Source organism: Miniopterus schreibersii (genome assembly GCF_964146895.1).
Source record: "Miniopterus schreibersii genome assembly, chromosome: 1".
Classification (NCBI taxonomy): domain Eukaryota; kingdom Metazoa; phylum Chordata; class Mammalia; order Chiroptera; family Miniopteridae; genus Miniopterus; species Miniopterus schreibersii.
The window spans coordinates 149,998,248-150,018,953 of NC_138101.1; the positions used below are offsets into that span (position 1 = coordinate 149,998,248).

Below are 20,706 nucleotides of genomic sequence, written 5' to 3' on the forward strand. Positions count from 1 at the left end.
TGCGGGCTGCAGCCGATCAATGACTCTCATCATTGACATTTCTGTCTGTCTCCCTCTCCTTTCCTCTCTCTGAAATCAATAAAGATATATTTAAAAAAAAACAAAACACCCAGTGAGCTATTACTATTTCAGTACCATTTTACAGATGAGGAAACTGAGGCTTAGAGCAGCACTAGGGTTGCCCATTAGAGCTGTTTCATAGATTCATGTGTTCCCCCAAATGCTGTTTCTTGGGAAATAAGTCAGAAACAAGGAGTTTCTAGACTCCTTCTTGATCATTGAATTCACGGACCCTTGTAGAACATGCTTCACTTGGTGAAAAAGAGAACCTCTCTAAACCAAAGCTGAGGGAAGACTGCACATTAATTCAGTCAGCTAAAGCAGCCCCTTTCAATCTTCTCAATCTAGGGAGAGCATCACAGGACTTGTCTAGGGAGCTTTATTTCCCATCTAGACTTCAGAAAGCCAGACTGTGGCTAGGCATGCTTCCCGGCCTCAGTCTCCCCCCAGAGCAAAGCAAAACCTTGTTCTCTTTTCTACCCTCAGGCCTGGGTATAGTTCCCAGCTTCTGAAAGACTATTCTAGAACTAGTAAATAGCCTATAAATAGTAATTTATCCACAAAGAACTAATTTGGGGCAATTACCAGGGGAACAAATTAAATTTCCCTCTGAGGTTAATTTAATGATACTAATATTTTTTTCTCTTGGGTGTTTAGATGCATGCAATGTATAAAGACTTTTAACTAGTTCTAGATAAAATGTTAACTTTCCTTCTGTGACATCTGAAAGAGGATTGAAGATACTCTTAAATTATAGAGAAAGGCACCTAGCATATCCCTTCTCCAGACAGATAAAAGGTAAAACAGAAGGAAGGCATACAAAAGAGAAAAGGGGAAAAAAAGGTGGTATTTCAGTGGGACTTTTATAGAGCATCCCTAATGACTTGTTTGCCTCCTATTACTTCTTTGCCAAAGCTCCTCTGTGCCTCCTCCTTGTAGATCAGCCATCTGCTGGGTAGCAGGCCCTTAGCTTTGGTCCGTTGGCCCATCTCAGTCTAGGGCTCTAGAGACCTTGAATGACCAGAGTGGGCATTTCTTTAAGTTGATTTTGGGCTGGCTTGCTCAGGCCAGTTTCCTGAACTACAGCTGCGTCTTTGGACAACTTAGTGCATATGATCTGCTTTGTTTATTAGGACTGAAAATTAGACCATGCTCATGCTGCTGTGCAGTCTGGGAACTAAGCCAAATTTTAGGCAGGACCTCAGTGTTTACAACAATAACAAACACACAATGGAAAAGTCCAGTTAACGAGGAAAGACACCCCTAAAGAATTTCCCAAAAGGCTGAAGGGTAATAATAACACACTACAAATAGTCTAATCTTACACTAGGGTTCTACACAAATAACACCAGCTCTGGGGTAACTATGACATTTTCTCCTGAACCCCTGGTGATCAGATGAGAAGTGCGTGCAGCTCTGACCCCCTCCCTCTGCAGGGTGCTGGGGCAACTGGGACCCCTGGCCAACTCATAAAGATGTCATCCTAAAACATGCCTAGTCTTTCACAGTCTCCAGCCTCTCCTTATCCAAGGTTGAGTAATAAATCTCAATTAGACAAACCCACGCCACCTGGCTCTGTGTTTTTTGTTTATTGAGTGGTTTTGTTTGGGAGTTGAGGTGTTGAGAGGGAAGAATCTAGGACTGGATAGGAAACAGAGAAGGAAAATTCTCTACATGGACTGAGGGGAGACAGGCTTCAAAAGCATCTTCTATCATTAAAACACAATAAGTATAATAACAATTTATGAATAAATTAAAGTGTCATTCTCTTATTTTTTGTGATCACATCATACACAAAGGGTTTAATGAATTTTCACCAAATCTGGAGGTTTTGCTTAGGATAAATCGTGAGTTAAAACAAAGACTACCCCAAATTTGCTTTGGGGAACTGGCAATGAGGCTCCCTAATGACATACATGAAAGTAGGCAGTTGTCTTTTGTAGGAGCTGACACAGAGATTCAAGAAGCTCATATGAGTGCTGAGCAAAGCAAGGCTGCCATGATGTGAACAGAGAAAATGAAAATGCACAGCGGTTTCGAATGCGCATCTCCTCCAATAAAACTCACTAGAACAGATGCTCTAAGTTGCTGAACTGATTTGTAACTGAGCTGCTTCTCACTGGAGTAATTCTAAGTACCAGGCTCCAGGACAAGTTGCAGCGGGCATTTATTTATTTAATAGTTAACGATCCAACCATGCACCCCTGGGGCAGCCAGCTAGGAATAACAGTGAGTGTACAAAGCTGCTTTGGAACAAAGCCGATCAGATTCTTTCCCCTTTTTCCTAAACGAATGAATCAACAAATGAATGAAGGAAGGACTCCTGACTGCAGCACCCACACCTTCTCCACCGTCTCATCCCACTTCCTTCATATTCCTCCTCCCCAGCGCATTCCTCTTGTACATTTCTCCTCCTCGATCCCATCACCAGAAGTAAAGTCTAAACCAAGTTCATCCAGACCCCTGAGCAAGTGCTTCGGTTTGCGGGGAGGAAGAAGCCAGAGGAGTTGGTGGGTTTGGCAGAACAAAATCAGGAGGCATCTCATGAGAATAGAAGACTATGCTCTGCGTCCTTCCCACTGAGGGTCGCCAGTGGCACTATAAATAGGATTGGAATTAGGAGCGGGTGGAGAAGACAGAGCATTAGGGTCTGACTACGTCATGTGGCCTGAGGCCTTTCTGAGAAACTGGTTTTCTCCCCATAGTTATTGTTTATATTTATAACAACAAAGGATATCAAACCCATTTTAGATACTCTCCTCCTGCAATAGTTCTTTCCGGTGAAATGACTCCCCTATAGCCTCGGTAGGGAAAGTGACATCCAAAAAGGTTGAAAGCACTTGCATAGACCACGCCAGAGTCCTGGCCCCCCGGCACCGCCCTGGGCTTCTAGGAAGTTTTCTGTTTCTAAACCTGAAGAAATGGCCCCACTGCACTGTGAGCTCCTTGAAGGCAGATGCCAATGAGCCTTGTCTACCTCTATGTACCTCACCCCTGTGCCAGGTGCATGGCAATTCCTGAATAATTGTGGCTCTTAATAATTTGATTTGTAATAATACTTCTTAACTTTTAATAATAATTGTGGCTGTTAAATAAATGCATAAATAAATGAATAAGAAGTAGACTACAGCAGTGACTCAGAGAAGCCTTCTACCAAAAATGTACACACCTAGTATACACCTGGCAACATGCTACCCGTGGGATAGGGAGTGAAGGGGGAGGCAGATCATCACTTTCAGGACAGCTCTTTGTATCAAAAACTGTCTCTGGCCTCTACTTGTCCCCTATAGACTATGAGTCTTTGGAGATATTTTATTTCACCACTGGACCATGGGCCTACATCAATGTCACGGGTGAAACTCTGAAATGCAGGCCACCAAGACAGACCACAAAACAGTGTCCTCAACTCACCTAAACATATTGTTCTAGATTTCTTCTCCTTCAACCCTTAGAAAAATATATTGGATGAAAAGAAATACCACGCATTTTAAATTTAAGCTCTGGCTAATAAAAAGACCAGATCAAGCATTAAGTTGTTAAACAAAGGGCTATGGAGGAAATTCAACAGATAAGTGGAGGCAAGGGGGAGCATGGCATGGGGAGGAGGAGAAATGGGGGTGGGTGAAACCCTTTCTTTTAAATGATAAAATGCAAAATACTGATTATTTGCACAGGCAAACAGCATATAAGACCTGGATGGTTTCAAGAATTTATTTATAATTATTTGTTCATAAAACATAAATTCAGAACTATTCCCTAGTATCAAAATATTTTAAGTATTGATTTTTAATACTCATACATATAAATTTATATTTGATTTTTTAAATTCAACTATCTTTTATACTCAAAACATTCAATTTCAGTCTATCCCAGAAGTACTTTTGAGTGAGCTCATAATTTTCTTCAATCAGTTTAGGTTTATATGGGCTTAAGGTGACTGACACTTGGCTTTTTGAGTAGCCAAATGGTTCCCCAAATCCAGACAGGGATTCAAGTGCAGTGGAAAGAAATTAGTAGGTTTCCTAATCAAGTTAGGTCATTTTTATACTATATAAATGCAACATGGTAGTTCACCATTTTTTCATATTTTTAAAAGATATTTATTACCAATTTTAAAAAAGATATTTACTACCAATTGAACAAATTCAAGAACAGAATTTATCTTTTCTTAGAAAATAGTCTTTCTAATCCAAATATGGTGAAAATGTTAATTATATGTTTAACACCATTCATTTTCATACTTAATATTATAAATTCTTATACTGTTGTTTCATTTATGCACATAAAATAATCTCAAAATCCCAAGGGAATAGCAAATTTCTGAGGGGCAAAGACCTGACTTTATTCTTTTTTAAAGTCTATAACAACATGTAACTAAGTGATAAACCCTAATTACTCAATACAAGGCTGATAAATCCAATTGGAAAAATACAAAATAATACATAGGGGAAAAGCAATCCTATTTATCAGAACAGAACATGAGCTAATATAATTGTTAGTAATTCACAACACAGACCAGTAATTTCTAGTACATACCTAGAGAAGTGCTTTTGCCAAAGAAAGATAGGTACTAGCATAAATAAAGATTTTTCACGTTTTATAGCACAATATCTTCATGCAGTTCATTAACTTTATCAGAGAACAAGGGAGAAGAAAAAAACAAACGCCCTGTTAGCTTATTTTCTCACCTAGAAAAGTCTGAACAATGCTTCCTCTGCAAAACATTATGAAGAAGTTCAGCCCATTTGTGCTCCTAACCTCAAAAATGTGTTGCTTAGAACAATGGCATTTTTGCGGCATTTGGTCTACAAGAGTGTTTAAAATATCGCAACATGGGACTAAGTGGTTTGCAAGAATCATAGAAACATGACTTAGAAAGGAATCTTCAAAGTTCAATTATTCAATCTGTCCTCCTGCTTCCATATAGAAGTTGTCTAAAACAGCTCTGTAATATATTAATTTTTTAAAGGCTTCTGCTTATTAGGATAGAGAGCCATAATGTAACATATTTAGACAAAAAATGGGTTGGCAGCAAAGAAATTAAATTCTAGAAATTGGGAAGTATAGTAGTTAAATTAATAAGACATAATGACTAATGACCCAATGGCAACTTATAGGGCAGTGTCTAGTGATGAGGCACATGGCTATGTTGTACTCAGTATTTTTATTGATAACTTACATCAGTGATTCTTAATCCTGATTGCTCATTACAATCACCTGGGGAGCTTAAAAAAAATAGATACCAATGCCTGGACATCACCCCCAAAGCTTCTGATTCAATTGGCCCATTGGATCAGATATCAACAAAGATTCAGGAGGCATGCTCATTAAGTCCACATGTGACACAATAATGAAAGGGATAATTTAATGACAGCATAAGTGCCTGTTGTGTGCCAAGTTCTATGACAAGTAAGATACAGATGAAAATGAGAGTTAGTGTGAAATTAATAGGAGTCAAAAATCACCAAAAAGCTAGTGTCATCTTAGCCTGTATTAATAATTCTTCCACTTCAAGCTGGTCAAATAACTTCCAAAATATTGTGTTTGACTTCGGAGCAACCCACTTTAAGAGGTTATAGAAAAGCCGAAGCTCTTTGAAGAGAAAGAGAATTGGAGGTTATTGTCCTGGAGGTTAGTCTACTCAGTGAACCCAAGTTTGATATTTTAAATACAAGTTATCAAAAAAAACCTGTCACATAAAACAGGAGACACGTCGGCTCTGTTTTGGCCTCAGAAGAAATACTACACTAATGGGTAATAAAGCAAGGGAAGATCAACATGGCTCAATTGATGGAAAATCTGTATAAAATCAAAACTATCCAAAGACAGGAAAGGTCGTTTGGGGAGGCAGTGAGTTCCCCTCCTCTAGTGGAACATACACCGTCTAGATAGGTAGTCAGCGAGAATTGCGTAGGGAGAAGTGGATGGGAAAGCTTTGAAGGATAATCCCACACTGAGATTCCATCATAAACTTAAGCTAACTTAACAGTACCAGAGTTGTCACTCAGGTTTTATACAGAACTCTTCTCCCCAACACTTTTGGACCATTGGTACAGAATGATGTCAACATCTGCAACTTATCTAGATTGCATCTGGACAGTCACAGCTATAATAATGTGACCTCGATTCACAGCAAGCTTGCAAGCCAGGAGCAGGCATGAGACACAGGACAATTAAGGCTGCTAGAGATGACAAGACAAGGGAATCAGAAGCTAGAGATTTAAATCACTGACCTGGATATAAGAATCTGATTGTTGTCCTTTGATTAATTTTTCGAAGAATAGTTCACTGTTCAGGCCAGAACATTCTTACAAAGTTTTGTACACATTCTCATAACTATAACCTTACCTACCGGCACACATATATACATTTATATATGTGGCCCCCTAATCAACTCCTGGAATCATTTATAAAGTGTCTTCAAATTTCAATTTAATGCCTAAATAGCTTGTTTTTGTAGGAAACTGCATGCAAAGTCAGATATAAAATACAGCAGTAATCTGAGTACCGCTTTTGTAACAGTGCCCACGAATTTGAGACTACGTTTTTTAACATGAGTGATTTGATTAATCTTTCAGCTACAATTGTAAAATATGATAGTTACCATCTTTTAATAATATGATTCACAGTCCCCAACCATTTGGGCCAGTAAAGAAAATTACAAAACAAGATTAAAAACCACTTTGAGACCGTTGAGGTTGGTGGTTTTTCGGTTAACTCTCAACTGTTACTGAACTTGCCCAATTTTATCCACATGGTTGATTTATGGATTACTCTCATAATCCATTTGCCAACGGAGAAAACTGCATTTGTAGTTCTCTCTTCACACAGGAAGCTACTTTCCTTCCTGCTCTATCTTTTCATTCTTGGTCTTAGTTTAAATCTGTTTCACTATAGCTAGGCTTAACACAGCTCCAAAATTCTAACATTGAAATTAGCTTATTAACTTTTCTAATTCCAATTATATATTGCTTGTAAACTTTTTTATTTCACATCATTGCAATGAAGAAAGTACAAGTAAAATAAATAGATAAGCCGACTCTATGTGGATTTACTTGAAATTCACTTCAGCCAAAGCCAATGAAATGAAACCAGTTTATGGGGATGCTAAAATTATCACAAGCCTGGACAGGTAAATAAGAAACTCTTGAGAGGTTTAGAGTTTAACTGGATTTTTTAACTATCTTTCTTTTTAATTTATTTCCATTTTTATTTGATGTTTCCAAATATTAAAAAAGTCAATATTCTTACACCAAAGATCTCAAATGAGACCATGCAAAGCAATTCAGTTTTGCTGCTTTATACAAGTGTGTGATCAACACCAGAAAACCGACCGGCATGAGTATGGTTGGAAAATTTCACCTGTTTACAAAAACCAAAAAGCCCAACAACATGCAGGATAGTTGCTACTTTGTGTCTTTGAGTCAATATGAAAACTTGTAATTTTATTCAGGAGGCACAAGGGACTGAAAATTGCAGCTGCCCAATTTTATCCAACTACCCCACAGAAAACACAAATGACAGTCCCAACACTATAATCTTTGGAGGGTTGAGCTAGGAGACACTTTCTGTTATCTGCAGTAGATCCAGCTGTTGAGCCTGAAAATGTAGACTTTTTCTCTGAACAGTAATAAATCCTTAGGGCCCTTCCTCTAATTTTGCTAGACTGGGTTGTAGAAGAAGAGTGAAGAGCCCCTCTTGTGAAATTTAAAGTGTGACAACTGTAAATGTTCTGTTGCATTATACAAATTTCTGCTAGTTGCATAGACTAAAGGCAGTTGTTTGCTAAATGGCACTGAAGAAAATCCTGACTCAAGTGGCACTACTTCGTCCAAATGCTTCTGACCAAAGAAAATTATACAATATTTACAGGCTTACTTTTAAGAGACGGCTGATATTAATACTGTACATGTTTTACAGGTCAAATACATAGTCTAAGAGTTTATAAAATAAGTTCATGCATTGTTAACTCTAAGTGTCATGAACAAGATACCTCCCCACCCACTCCCCAAGTACAGTAATAGCATTTCAGGTGGACACAGTCCTATATACAAAAACAATCCAGTTTCTCTGCTGTGTTAAGTATGTAATTTAAAGAAACTTCAGAGATTACTGAGAACAAAAATCATAGTCCAGTGAAGACTGATAGAAAGTGTCATTCTGTGGGATTTCAAATGTTTTCTTTTAAAAAGAAAAAAACCACCCAGAATGCATCACCTCTATAATATCAAATTCCTGGTGATCGAGTTTGATCACACCACATAATGTAGAATGAAATGCCATTGATTACTCATTCCTTTGACAGCATTAACTTGTGAACTAATGTTTACATCTAGTTCAGCTGCATTTATGGCACAATATCTCATTTTTTAAAGCGGCACCAATTTTCCTCAAGTGGAAAAGCACTCTATTTTTAGCAGCAATTATGTTTTTAAAGGTTAACAATTTGCAGAACAAATGTATAACTGTACTTATTTTCTACTTTATACTCACCAGTTATAATATTTACAAAAATCTAATGTCTACATGCATAATGACCCGCTCTCATCCCCCACCTCACATCTTATTCAAAGGTTTCCCCTCCCACCTCATTTCTGACCTGCTCGGAGAAGTACAGGAGTTTCAGATAACGTACTTATGTATTTTAGAGAAGGTTCTTGATTTTAATATGTATAAAGACAGTAGAAGACCAAATAACTCTTAGTTCAGATATGTTCCAATGCCCCAAAAGTTAGTTATATGATAAACAGTACCTATTGGCAATCTATAAAAGATGAGACATTCTAAAGGTGCCCTAACAGCCTAAGTCTATAGCAGCTGATCAGCAAGAAGGTCATTTTCACTGTGAGCAGTTATCACTGACTGGCATGTGAGGTTAGACTCAATCCTAGGTGTCATTATTGGTAATCAGCAAGTTTAACGGAAGAGGTGTCACCAAATTCAAAAACTGAAACTATATTTTAAAAAGCAATTTACACTGAGCGAAATTCTGTTCTCAGGTATTCTGTGTAAAGAGAGATTATGGATAAAGGGAATGGGCAACTGGGCATGCTAGCTCTAATTCCATGAATCCAGGTTTCATGATAAGATGATGGATTTGCTACGCATGTTTTGATTACAGCACCTCTCTAAAAATTGCCAACTCTATAGAGTTAAAATTTCGTGTTAAAGGGCTATTGAGGAATAGGGGAATTATGCTAGTGACATCATACCAGCTATGAAAACTGAGACAAATAAGTTGACAGATTCCTGAAAATAGCAAATTACGTCTTTTGTCAAAATAGTTATTGGATCATACAGAAATAGTCCAAATACGGAATTTATGAATTAAAACTGTGATCCTCTGAAGCAAGTTTTCGGATAGCTGGATTTCTTTAATATCAAGAATTATTTTTGTAAATTCCCACAATAGAAGGATTTGTTGGGTACGTTAATGCTGTGGATGAGAAAACAATTTAAAGAGGTAAAACAGGATTTTTTAACTATCTGAATGTGCCATTTTAGAACATTTAGGAATAGGAATTCAGAAACTAAAACAAAAGATTAAAACAGATCAAACAAATTAAGGAAACAAGAAATCAGGCAACCACTTAGCCAAAGAATAACACTCTTTAAATAAATCAGATGTCAAACAGATAAAATGTTTATGCTTTTAAACTCTTGAATCCAGAATGAAAACGAACTTGAGAGATATCCAAAAATTATCTTTTCTCCTACAAGTAAACTATTTATAAAAGAGAAATAAAAACTTCTGTCATATAGAACGTAGAATAATTTACACATAACGGCACGCAAAACAGAAGGCATTTTCAATGTTTGCTTAAAGACCACGGTTACTATGGTAATGCCCCAACACACACACACACAAAAGCAACAACCAACAACCAGAAACCCACAACTAATGCAAGTTACTGGCACTTTCCACAACTAATTCCAACTTGTCACACTGCTTGTCGTCATCTGTGCTCTTCAGTTGTTGCGTAAATGGCTTTGGTTATCAGGCCTGTTGGTGAGGATCTACAGCACGTTGGCAGCACAACTACCCTGCTCACGATGAAAAGAAAGAAGAACCCAAAGTTTCCATCAGGCTGGGGATTAAAGCAGGACTGGGACATGTCCCAACATGTTATCCCAAGAGTCTCCTAAAGAAAATATTTACTTTTACCTTTCCATGGACGTTATGTACTTGGATAGGCAAAATATGTGAGGAGAGTCATTCAAAAATGCTTCATTTCCGGGGGCCTGAAAACTTTCATACTATTTCTCTCCTTTTTATTGCAAATTCTTAATGGAGTGGATTCTGCCATACTCCCTTCTTTCCTGCATTTCTTTTCCTGCCCTCTGACTTCCAAATCCCAACTTTTTGTACATTGCCTCAAAACCACTTTGGAAAGTAAGTCAACAAACACATTGCTAGACGTATACTAGGTTCATTGTGAATATATCATTTTTAAAAAATCATATTTAGTTCTATTTTAAAAAGGACAATCAATCACTAATTCACCCATACACAGGAGCATACAGCTTTACTGTTACGCCTCTCTGGTCCTGGAGAAGCTCACCATTGTCATGTGGGCCTGAAGAGGTCCAGTTCAAGCCCACAGACGCGGAACGATGGTGGGTCATATTTTTCTACTCCACTCTTAACCACTTATTCTGAGTTAAAAGAAAAGTGGTTGTTGAAACATGCAAAGTTCCATTTAAGTAAATAGGAGGGAAATGGACCGGTTCACGTGGAAGGGAGTCTTGGTGACGTCACCGTATCACTGCTGAGAGTCAGCCACGTTGTCTCATGGAGAAAACACCTTAAAAAACTCAAAGGGTCATTGTTCTACCAATCACAAAAATCAGGAGAGCAGCGACAGATTCCTCCCAATGACTGTAACACCAACGAGATATTCTAAGATGCTGGGAATACATTAAAGTGTTAGAATCGCCATTTTTGGATGGAAGGCTTTCTTTGTAAGCATGCAAAGCTATCTGGTTAAATTTTCACCAAGTTATATAAGCCTGTGCAATTCCTGGGTAAGATCAATAATTAAGCTCAGAAAAAAAGGGGAAAAAAAAAAGAACTCTGTTAATGAAATACACTCAGATAAAAGTTATTAAGTGTTCAGCTTTACTGAAGCTTCTGAGTATGGGGCTGGAAAACTTTCTCATCGCTCAAAGGAGTTCATCTCCCTTCTCAAATTCTGTTAGGAATTTGAGTGAGGATTGAGTGTGCCGGTGCTATGTGAGAAAGAGAGAGAACAAGAGCCAGTGGAAACCAACGATTTCTAACACCATTTACTTATTTTTAAATGAAGTCAGAAAACAGCTCTAATTAATCTAATACTTTTTTCTGGAATTTTTTTTACATCAACACATTTTAACACAGCTACAACTGTTTTCACTACTACCATTCACTTTGAACTTCTTTTAATAGGAATAATGACTCTGGCTGCTTGGCTCACTCGCACAATTTTTCTAACATTTTAAACATTAACATATTTTAATACAATGCTATTTTCATTACTTCCATTACTCATTCCTATTATTAACTAAGAAAACTTTGAACTCCTTTCTAATGAGAATAATAATTCTAGCACTTGGCTAGCTCTCCCTCCACTCTCCAATCCCACTTTGTTTTACACATCTTGGCAGTCTGAAATCCCTCTTGTAATTTTATGTTTCCCACCTTCTAGTTTTCACAATATCGTGTGTCATTTACCAATTAATTTCACTTGGAATCATTAACCTTGTCTTTTGTTTATGTTCTAAACCCTTTATCTCTTAAAAGCACTTTTGATAGATTTTTAAACCTGTACTATATCCTATAATGTACTTTGAAACTTTAGGCTTTGTTGATAAATTAAGGTTCTCTAGGTACTGAAATATCTTCCTTCAGCTTTCAAAGAGAAAGGTTTGCTTGGCCAGGCTTAGTGCTTGTGGAAATCACACCATTCATCTGAGCTCTGTGTAAATTTTTCTCCCAAGTTCTCATCTTGCTAAAGGTAAGATTTAAGGTCATTCTCAGCCTCACATTTTTAAAATTTTATATCACTTTTATCTGCCTTGGTCTGCACAGTTTAAAAACTTTACCAGTTAGGTATGTGAGGGAAGGAGCAGAGATTTGAGAGACTTTTTGTTTGTTTATTTTTGTTGTTGTTTTATTATTTTTCAGGATTAGCCAAAAGAACAGCGTGGTATCATGGTAGTAAAAAACCTTTGGAATCTGGTCAGTATGAATTAGAATTCCAGCTTTGCCACTTCTTAGTTGTGTGACCTCAGTACTAAATGAAGGCCCACTTCATCTCTGTTTTGTGGAAGATTAGCAATATGTGCAAAGCACCTGGTACACAGTTTTCCTTGGTATGTTTGGGTTTTTGTTTGTTTTTTAATTTATCTTTATTGTTGAGAGTATTACAGGTGTCCCATTTTTCCCCTCGATTGACCCCCTCCACCTTGCTTCCACCCCCTCCCCAGGCCTTTACCCCATTATTGTCTGTGTCCATGGGTTATGCATATATGCATATAACTTCTTTGATTAATCTCTTCCCACCCTCCACCCCCTTCTGTCTGAAATATGACCATCTGTTGCACATGTCAGTGTCTCTGGATCTATTTAGTTCATCAGATTCTATTGTTCGTTAGCTTCTTCTTAAAGAAGACCCTTCAACATTTCATGTAGTGCTGGTCTGGTGGTGATAAACTCCTTTAGCTTTTCTTATCTGTGAAGCTCTTTATCTGACCTTCAATTCTAAATGATAGCTTTGCTGGGTAGAGCAATCTTGGTTGTAGGTCCTTGTTTTTCATCACTTTAAATATTTCTTGCCACTCTCTTCTGGCCTGCAAGGTTTCTGTTGAGAATTCAGGTGACGGTAGAATGGGTGCTCCCTTGTAGGTAACTAATTGCTTTTCTCTTGCTGCTTTTAAGATTCTCTCTTTGTCTTTAACCTTTGGCATTTTAATTAGGATCTGTCTTGCTGTGACCCTCTTTGGGTTCCTCTTGTTGGGGACTCTCTGTGCTTCCTGGACTTGTAAGTCTATTTCTTTCCCCAGGTAGGGGAAGTTTTCTGTCATTATTTTTTCAAATAGGTTTTCAATTTCTTGCTCTCTTTCGTCTCTTTTTGGCACCCCAATAATACGAATGTTGGGCCTCTCAAAGTTGTCCCAGAGGCTCCTTATGCTATCTTCATATTTCTGCACTTTTTTCGTTTTGCTCTTCTGGTTGGGTGTCTTTTGTTTCCTCATGTTCCAAATTACTGATTTGATTTTCAGCATCCTCTACTCTACTGTTGATTCCCTGTAAATTATTCATTTCAGTTCGCATAGTCTTCATTTCAAATTGGTAGTTTATCATGTCATCAATGGTCTCACTTGTTTTCTTAATAGTCTTACTAATATCCTTGAGCATCCTTATAACCATAATTCTGAACTCTGTATCTAGTAGCTTGCTTGGTTCTATTTCATTTAGTTCCTTTTCTGGTGATTTCTTTTGTTCTTTGCTTTGTAACATGTTCTTTGCCTCCCCATTTTGGCTGCTTCCAGGTGTTTGTTTCTGTGTATTAGGTAGAGCTGCTATGTCTCCTGGAATTGGTAGAGTGGCTTTGTGTAGTAGGCGTCCTATAGGGTCCAGTGGCTCAGCCTCCCAGGTCACCTGAGCTGAGCCTTCTAGCTGCTCCTCTGTGTGGGCTGTGTGCACTGTCCTGTTGTAGTTGAGCCTTGGTTGCTGTTGGCGTCACTGGGAGGAATTGACCCCCGGGCCAATCAGCTGTGAGGACCAGCTGTAACTACAGCCAAAGAGCTGCTGTGCTGGAGACACCCCTATGGAGCAGGATTTACTTCAGTGGAGCTTTGGTGTTCATCAAGTGCGCCCCTTGGGTGTGTCACTTATGGATGTGGTAGGGTTGTGACCCAGCGTGGTCGAGTCTGACCACCAGGTGCACTATCTCTGAGGCCTCCTCGGAGGTGCAAAGTCAGCCTGTGCCAGTGCTTTGCCCAGGGCCACCCAGCATGAGCTACACAGCAAACTGTAGTTGGCTGCTACTTGTGCTGGGCTTGGAGGTGTCCAGGAGAGGCCAAGCTATGTGCCAATGCAGGCTGCCGCTAGTGCCAGGCCTGGGGCCACTTATCAAGCTGTATGGGGCCCGCTGCTGCTTGTTTGAGAGATTTTAGGAAAGTCCTAAGCATGAGGAGAGGCCACTTGCACAGAAAAGCCCCTGGAAATGGCCTGGATGAGCTGCAGGTAGGGAGGGACGAGGCCTCCGGGAGTCACGGGGCGGGGCCAAGGGTGTGAGTCAGGTGCTGGGGATTCAAACACAGTGCCTGCCTGCCGGCTGTGTGTGGGGAGGACTCGCCAAAGGAGCAATGGCCTCTGCCAGCTCTTCTGCCTGGGAGGAAGTCGCCCCTCCACCTCTCGCCCCGACTTCAGGCAGGTTAGTTCCTCCCCAAGTGTCCCAGGTCCTTTCAGGTCCTGCTTGGCACTGGGCCCAGAGGGAGCGCATCTGAGTGAGTCCATGCCGGGCCCTTTAAGAGGAGCTGCTGGGGCTCCCGCAGCCTCCGCGACCCTCAGCGACAGTCCCCGCTGGTTTCACAGCCTGGAGTTGTGGGGACATCTCTTCCTGGCCCTGGAGCCCTGGGCTGGGGGCCTGCTGTGGGGCTGGGACCCCTCCCTCCTCCCTCCTTCCTCCTCCAGGAAACCCCCACCGCGGAGATTCCCTCCCTGGTTTCAGCCTCGGCACCGGGTGTGGGCCCGCGGCCATGTCTCCCCAATTCAGCCCCAATCGGTTCACATCTCCGCCCCTCCTACCGCTTTTGATGCTCCTTCAGTTCCCTGGTTGTGGGGCTTCTGTTCAGCCAGATTTCAGGGGGCTCTGAGTGATGGTGGTTCTGTATTTTAGCTGTAATTTTGATGTGGTTGCGGAGGCGGCGGATGCAGCTCCTACCTACGTGCCATCTTGTTTCTCTCCTTGGTGTGTTTTAACTCAGAAGCTGAGCTGCCTTGTTTGACCTGCTGCAGCTGCAGAATACTGTTCTGCCTTTTTTTTCTTTTTATTGAATTTATTGGAGTGACAGTGGTTAACAAAATTATACAGGTTTCAGGTGCATAATTCCATAACACATCATCTGTACAATATATTGTATGTTCATCACCCAAGTTAACTGTTCTACTGTCTTGTTAGGAAACCCAACAGAAAACATAACCACAGCCACACATCTGTGTGGTTTTGTTCAATGTCATGCAAGCTCAAGAGAAAACCACCTCTGTATCATTGGCATGTTACTACTTTTAAAAGAAAGAATGATCTGAAGCAATTGCTGCAAATTATTGACATCTATTCAACCTGGGTGGTGGGCACACTGGTGTCATATTATTTCCTATGCTTTTGTGTAAGTTTGAAATATTCATAAATTAAGTAAAAATAACTATAAATATAGAAGACTGTACCATCTTACAAAGTGCAAATAAAATATGACTTCCCCCATAGACTACCTACTCACAGAATGAAAACATTTGTTATATGCTGGAAAACAAGTAAATGTTGCCAGGCAGTTAAATGTATAATTACCCCATAGTACATTACTTATTACTGTTTCTTCCCCAAGGTCTTAAAATATACACGTTTAAACCTCTAATTTAGGGTTTGATGATCAAGACTTTCAAGGGCCATTCTCTATGTTAAAGGACTGGCTGTAGAATGGATAGAAAGGCATGGGGCCAATTCTGGTGATGGCCAGAAGGGCTAAATGACTAGATGTCAGGAAGTCACACAGAGTAGCATTAATCACCATGAAAAATTATAGTCCCTCCCTCTCTCAGGCTAAGAAGTATGTTCATCTGCCTCCTGAAAGTGATTCCTTCTCTCAAGGGCAGACTTACTTTAACCAAGCTTGCAAGATTGATGACTGAAATCAGAGTGCCAATATATGACTTTACAGTGAAAAAATCTGTCACAGAGACAGTGTACTGACCCCCATAAGGAAACTTACATTGAACATTAAATTATAATCACAGCTTATGTGATTAGGACAGCATGAGCAAAGAGAAGTTGTTAGCTACCTCTGTTGAAAGGTAATAGTATTAAGCTACACAAACCCAAAGCATCTGTCCCCATACATGTGAAAGACCGACCAATGGGAAAAAATACTAAAAATAATCCATTGGCCAAAATTCTCTTTATTATAGCTGGTGCCTAAATGGACACTGCTACAGTTTGCCCTTTGACACTCACATTTTGCCTAATAGTCATCAAACCCTTCTTTGAATTGACAATTTCCTTCCTTAATGTGCTAGTTCTCAATTGTATAGGCCACATGTCTCCTACAGAATCAGTTCTACCAATTATCTTCCTTCGAGCTTAAAAAAGACTCCATGTAGCAAGTTAGGTTGAGTCATAGAAAGACGAGGAGATCTTTATGCGGGGCCCATGATATAATTCACGAAGTTGTTCACTGATGTATCCCAAGTTGCCAGAACAATGCCAGTCACTTAGTAGATACTCAGTAAATATTTATGAAAATGAAGAAAACCCTCATTTAAAAAAAATAGTTGCCTGGCTGGGCATGGCTCAGTAGTTGAGCATTGACCTATGATCCAGGAGATTGCAGTTCGATTCCTGGCAGGGCACATGTCTGGGTTTCGGGTTCCATCACCAGTAGGGGGCATGCAGGAGACAGCCAATCAATGACTCTCTCATCATTGATGTTTCTCTCTCTTTCTCTCCCTCTCTCTTCCTTTCTCTGAAATCAATAAAGGTATTTAAAAAAAAAAAAATAGTTAAGTACAAACTTAAAGCGTACATCTTAACAAGTCATTTTCTCACCACTCACTTAGTAAATATAATCATTCAAGATCTGAGAACTTTCTCCTACATATACTTTTCCACATTCAGTCTAAGTTGCTTAGAGAAAATCCCTCAAATGCCACTCATCGCTCATCAGCCACTACCACCACTTCTATCAATAAGTACTAACATAGAGACCCATTCATATTATTCCTGGGTATTCCAGTGCCCAGATAGGCACCAAAATGAACTAAGCATGAACTCTTATTTCATCTTCTTCCCATACCAATAAGAAAACCAACCACTCAGTGCAGAATAGAAATAATTGTATAAATCTTACTAAATTCTTTATTTATGGAAACATACAATGGCTTGCTATTAAAATGGGCCAACAAAGAATGTTTTTAGTGAAGTCATAAAGTTCTAGAAGGAATCAATTCTACTGCCCTTAAGGTAAGACCTACCCCAGCCCATGTGTGCTATGTGTATTTTACTCACTGCGTACTGAAACTTTTCATTATATTCACGGTCATTGGCTTTCACTCTTCGTTCCACTTCTAAAGAGAAAGAGAAATCAGGTATGAAATTAAATTTTCAACCCAAAGAAACATATAACTCATTAAACTAACATCACTTAGGTTACTTTGATTGTCGTCAAGGTTGCAAGAATTCTTTCCTTTGAAATTTGAAGGGCATTGATTTTTTTCCAGCCTAAATGTTGGAACATGTATTGGAAAGTCCCAAAATGGAAAGCTGAAATGTTTTTCATTGTCTTTCTGATGCCAGCCATAAAGCAAAACATTATGTGTCTCCAATTTCTACATCCCTTCAGCTCCACAAAGACCCTTTCTCTTAACTTCAAGGAGTTCCTAATGGAGGAGGAGCTGCTGAACATCAACTGCCACTCTGGGAAGAAATAAAATATAACACAGCCAAACAAAACCACACTGAAGTGGCCAGTGAAGTCACTGGCCTTATGGTCATGGAGCCAAAGGTGATATTTGTACACTACCCAGACTATTGAGAGGAACTCCACCTTCAGCTGGAAGTAGCCAAAAACTAAAACCTCTTCTGAAAGCAAATGCAGAGTTCTGGCTCAAGATGGTGACATAGGAAGTTCACGAACTCTCCTCCTCCCATGGACAAGCGGAATCTACAGCTATATATGAAAAGATTTCCTCTGGGGGAAAAAACCCAAAAAACTAAAAACTGGCAAGAGCAACCCCTTTACATGAGGCAAACCAGAGGGAAACCACATCAAAGGAGGTAGGAGAGGGTGAGGCACAATCTTGCCATAAACCCCGCACCAACCTGCATTCAGGAGGAAACTCAAAGCTGAAGCTTCTTGAGGAGCAAAGGGTTGAACCCCTCATCAGACACCTCCATTTTTAAGACTGGCACCTGGGAGACAAGCCCCCAAAATATCTGGCTTTGAAGACCAATGGGGCTCATGCCCATGAAAGGGGGTTGGGGTGAACTGAGGACTGGCTCTTAAAGGGCTCACACAGACTCACCCACCCCGGGGCCCACTGTGGAAGCAGCCCTTTGAAAGTGCCCAGACTTTATGTGAAAAGACTCACTCTCTAATTTTAAAGCACTGGCCAGAGGAGAAGGGGCTGCTGGGATACTCTCCAGGATGGAGGCTGGTGGCCTCACCTTCCTGTTCCTCTGCCTTATAAGCCAGCAGGTGCCATCTTTTTTTTCCTGCTTTTTTTCTTTCATTTTTTTCTGTTTTCTTTTTTTTTTCCACTCTCGCCCTGCCTCACTCCAGTCAGTGAGCAGTCTCTTCACGTTCTAACCTCTGCTACACTCCAGAACACCAGTACCTCCTAGAGGGGAGCTTCTACACATGCCCGGTGCCTCGGTGCTTGCAGCTGCCACACAGGGGATGCCCCTTGATGGCCTGGCTCTGGAGGTGGGGGGAGCTGTGTTCCTGGGTCCCATGAGACTGTAACAATCAGAAATTCAGTTCTTGGCAGACTACCACCTTTAAGGCACTGCACAGAGAGCAGACTGAAACACACCCTCAGTCTTTCTGAGAAAGAGGCTCATTTGCTTGTCCATAGCTTAGGCCTGAGGGACAGGCTTCTGGCTTGGCTCACATATAGGGGTCTTTGGAGGGGCTCCCAGGAAATGAAGGCTAGTGAATGCAGTCTTTGCTCTCTCCCTCTGCCTCATTCCAGATCACTGGTATCTTCCAGAAAGGACCTTCTATATTCTTCTCTGGTGCCCTGATTTTTGTGGCTTCTACCAGGGGACACCTACATACATCACCTGAAAGCAACTGCAAACACCAGTACAAATAATAAAATAAAAGGTTAACAAACCCAAAGATTATGATAGTGCAGAAATTAAAATTTGTAGAGGACAAGAAAAGATAGTGCCCCAGAACACCAGCAGAGCATACTTTTGTGGTAAGGGTAGCAAGCTCTTGCTCCCTGTTTACTGGATCCAGAGTTGACAAAAAGGTAGTAATGGAATAATGAAAGCTATGGGAAGATGATGAGCCAAGTAACCACCAGATGTCAATGTTGGATTCTCATGGTAATTGACTTGATCATCTCACCTGAGAGTCCCTTAATCCCACAGCTCTCTGCTTAGATAAGTGACAGGTGATAGAAAGTATAGGGATAGGGGTAAGAGTCTGAATTTAGAGTAGGTACAGAAAACCACAGAGATAAGGGAGATTGGAGGGTGGAAAGTAACTTGGACTCACATATTGGGGGCGGAGGATACCAAGAGGAAAGCAAAGATAATAAGAGCTGGAAATAGAAGGGAGATGAGGGAGATGAAGGAGATGAAGAGGGAGGGAAGGAAGAAAGGAACGTATCTTCACACCTACCCCGTATGTACCGGGCACCATGAATTGTAAGAACCGACTGCATTTTCCCAGAAGTCCAAGAGGAGTCTAAATGTCTCTACAGCTCCTATGGCTCAACTTCCAAGTATGAAGTTCACCTCTGAGGCCTGCTCCTGACAAATCACACCCTGTGTCTGGTTATGGTTGAGTTTCTACCATTTGAAGGGTATTTGTCTCTTTGACATCCAATTACATCGCTTCCTTCTTACTCATCTAAGGAAGTTGGCCCCTATGATTGTTCCTGTTTTCCAGTCTAACTCACCTAACTGCTGGTAAGAACAACATTGGACTGATGACCACAGCTGATGACCCCCGAGTGGACTTGCCCCTATCATGTACAACTCTGAGATCCAGAACCCACTAGGAAGCAACCTCTCAACCAACCATCCCCTGGAAGAAATAATTCAAACTCTGGCTATAAAAGCATCATCTCTTCTTTCTTGCTGATTCCCCAACAAAGAGCAAAAATATCAAAGCCCAAAATAGTATTTTGGAGGGTGAGGGGACTTAAAAAGCTTTAAAAGCTAGGTGATTTGTTTATATATCCCTACCTTAGCTCAGGCATAGTAAAACTGCTGACAGAGAAACAATGGATATTATTATTGGGAGGGTGGGGGATCTCTACTGTATGGAAAAGTTTACCCTGGCCCACTGGCATCCTGTATGTAATTTACAGATTAACTTTAGCTATAAATCAAAAATCAGATATGATCATTTAAATATTAATTGGCTTTAGTTCAGATCATATACATTTAGATGATGATCATTGTTTTAATTTCATATTTATGTGAAGCATATACAAGTATAGAATTTTATAGTTCTTCACCTAACTTTACTCCAAACACCAGAATCTTGACTCCTGTCCAGTGTCTTCATGTAACCACCCTCCCCAAGGGCAGAGACTAGCCCTTTCCCAAAGTAGCCAAAGAAGTAATTTCTGTGTTTAAAAAGTATAGATCTTCTGAGTATCCTCATTGCTCTTGCCCCAGGAGACCTTGTTAGAGCCAGGAAGTCTTTTTG

General features: G+C 40.1%; 1 protein-coding gene across 2 annotated transcripts in view; it reads right to left on the bottom strand.

The window, feature by feature from the left end:
• The window catches only part of ATP8B4 (ATPase phospholipid transporting 8B4 (putative)), a 189,160-nt gene that overhangs the window by 147,965 nt on the left and 20,489 nt on the right, over positions 1–20,706 (bottom strand). For both annotated transcript variants that reach the window (XM_081140667.1, XM_081140668.1), the window contains one exon: positions 17,325–17,383. In XM_081140667.1, the coding sequence (XP_080996793.1) occupies positions 17,325–17,383 (59 nt within the window). The remainder of the gene's footprint in view (positions 1–17,324; positions 17,384–20,706) is intronic.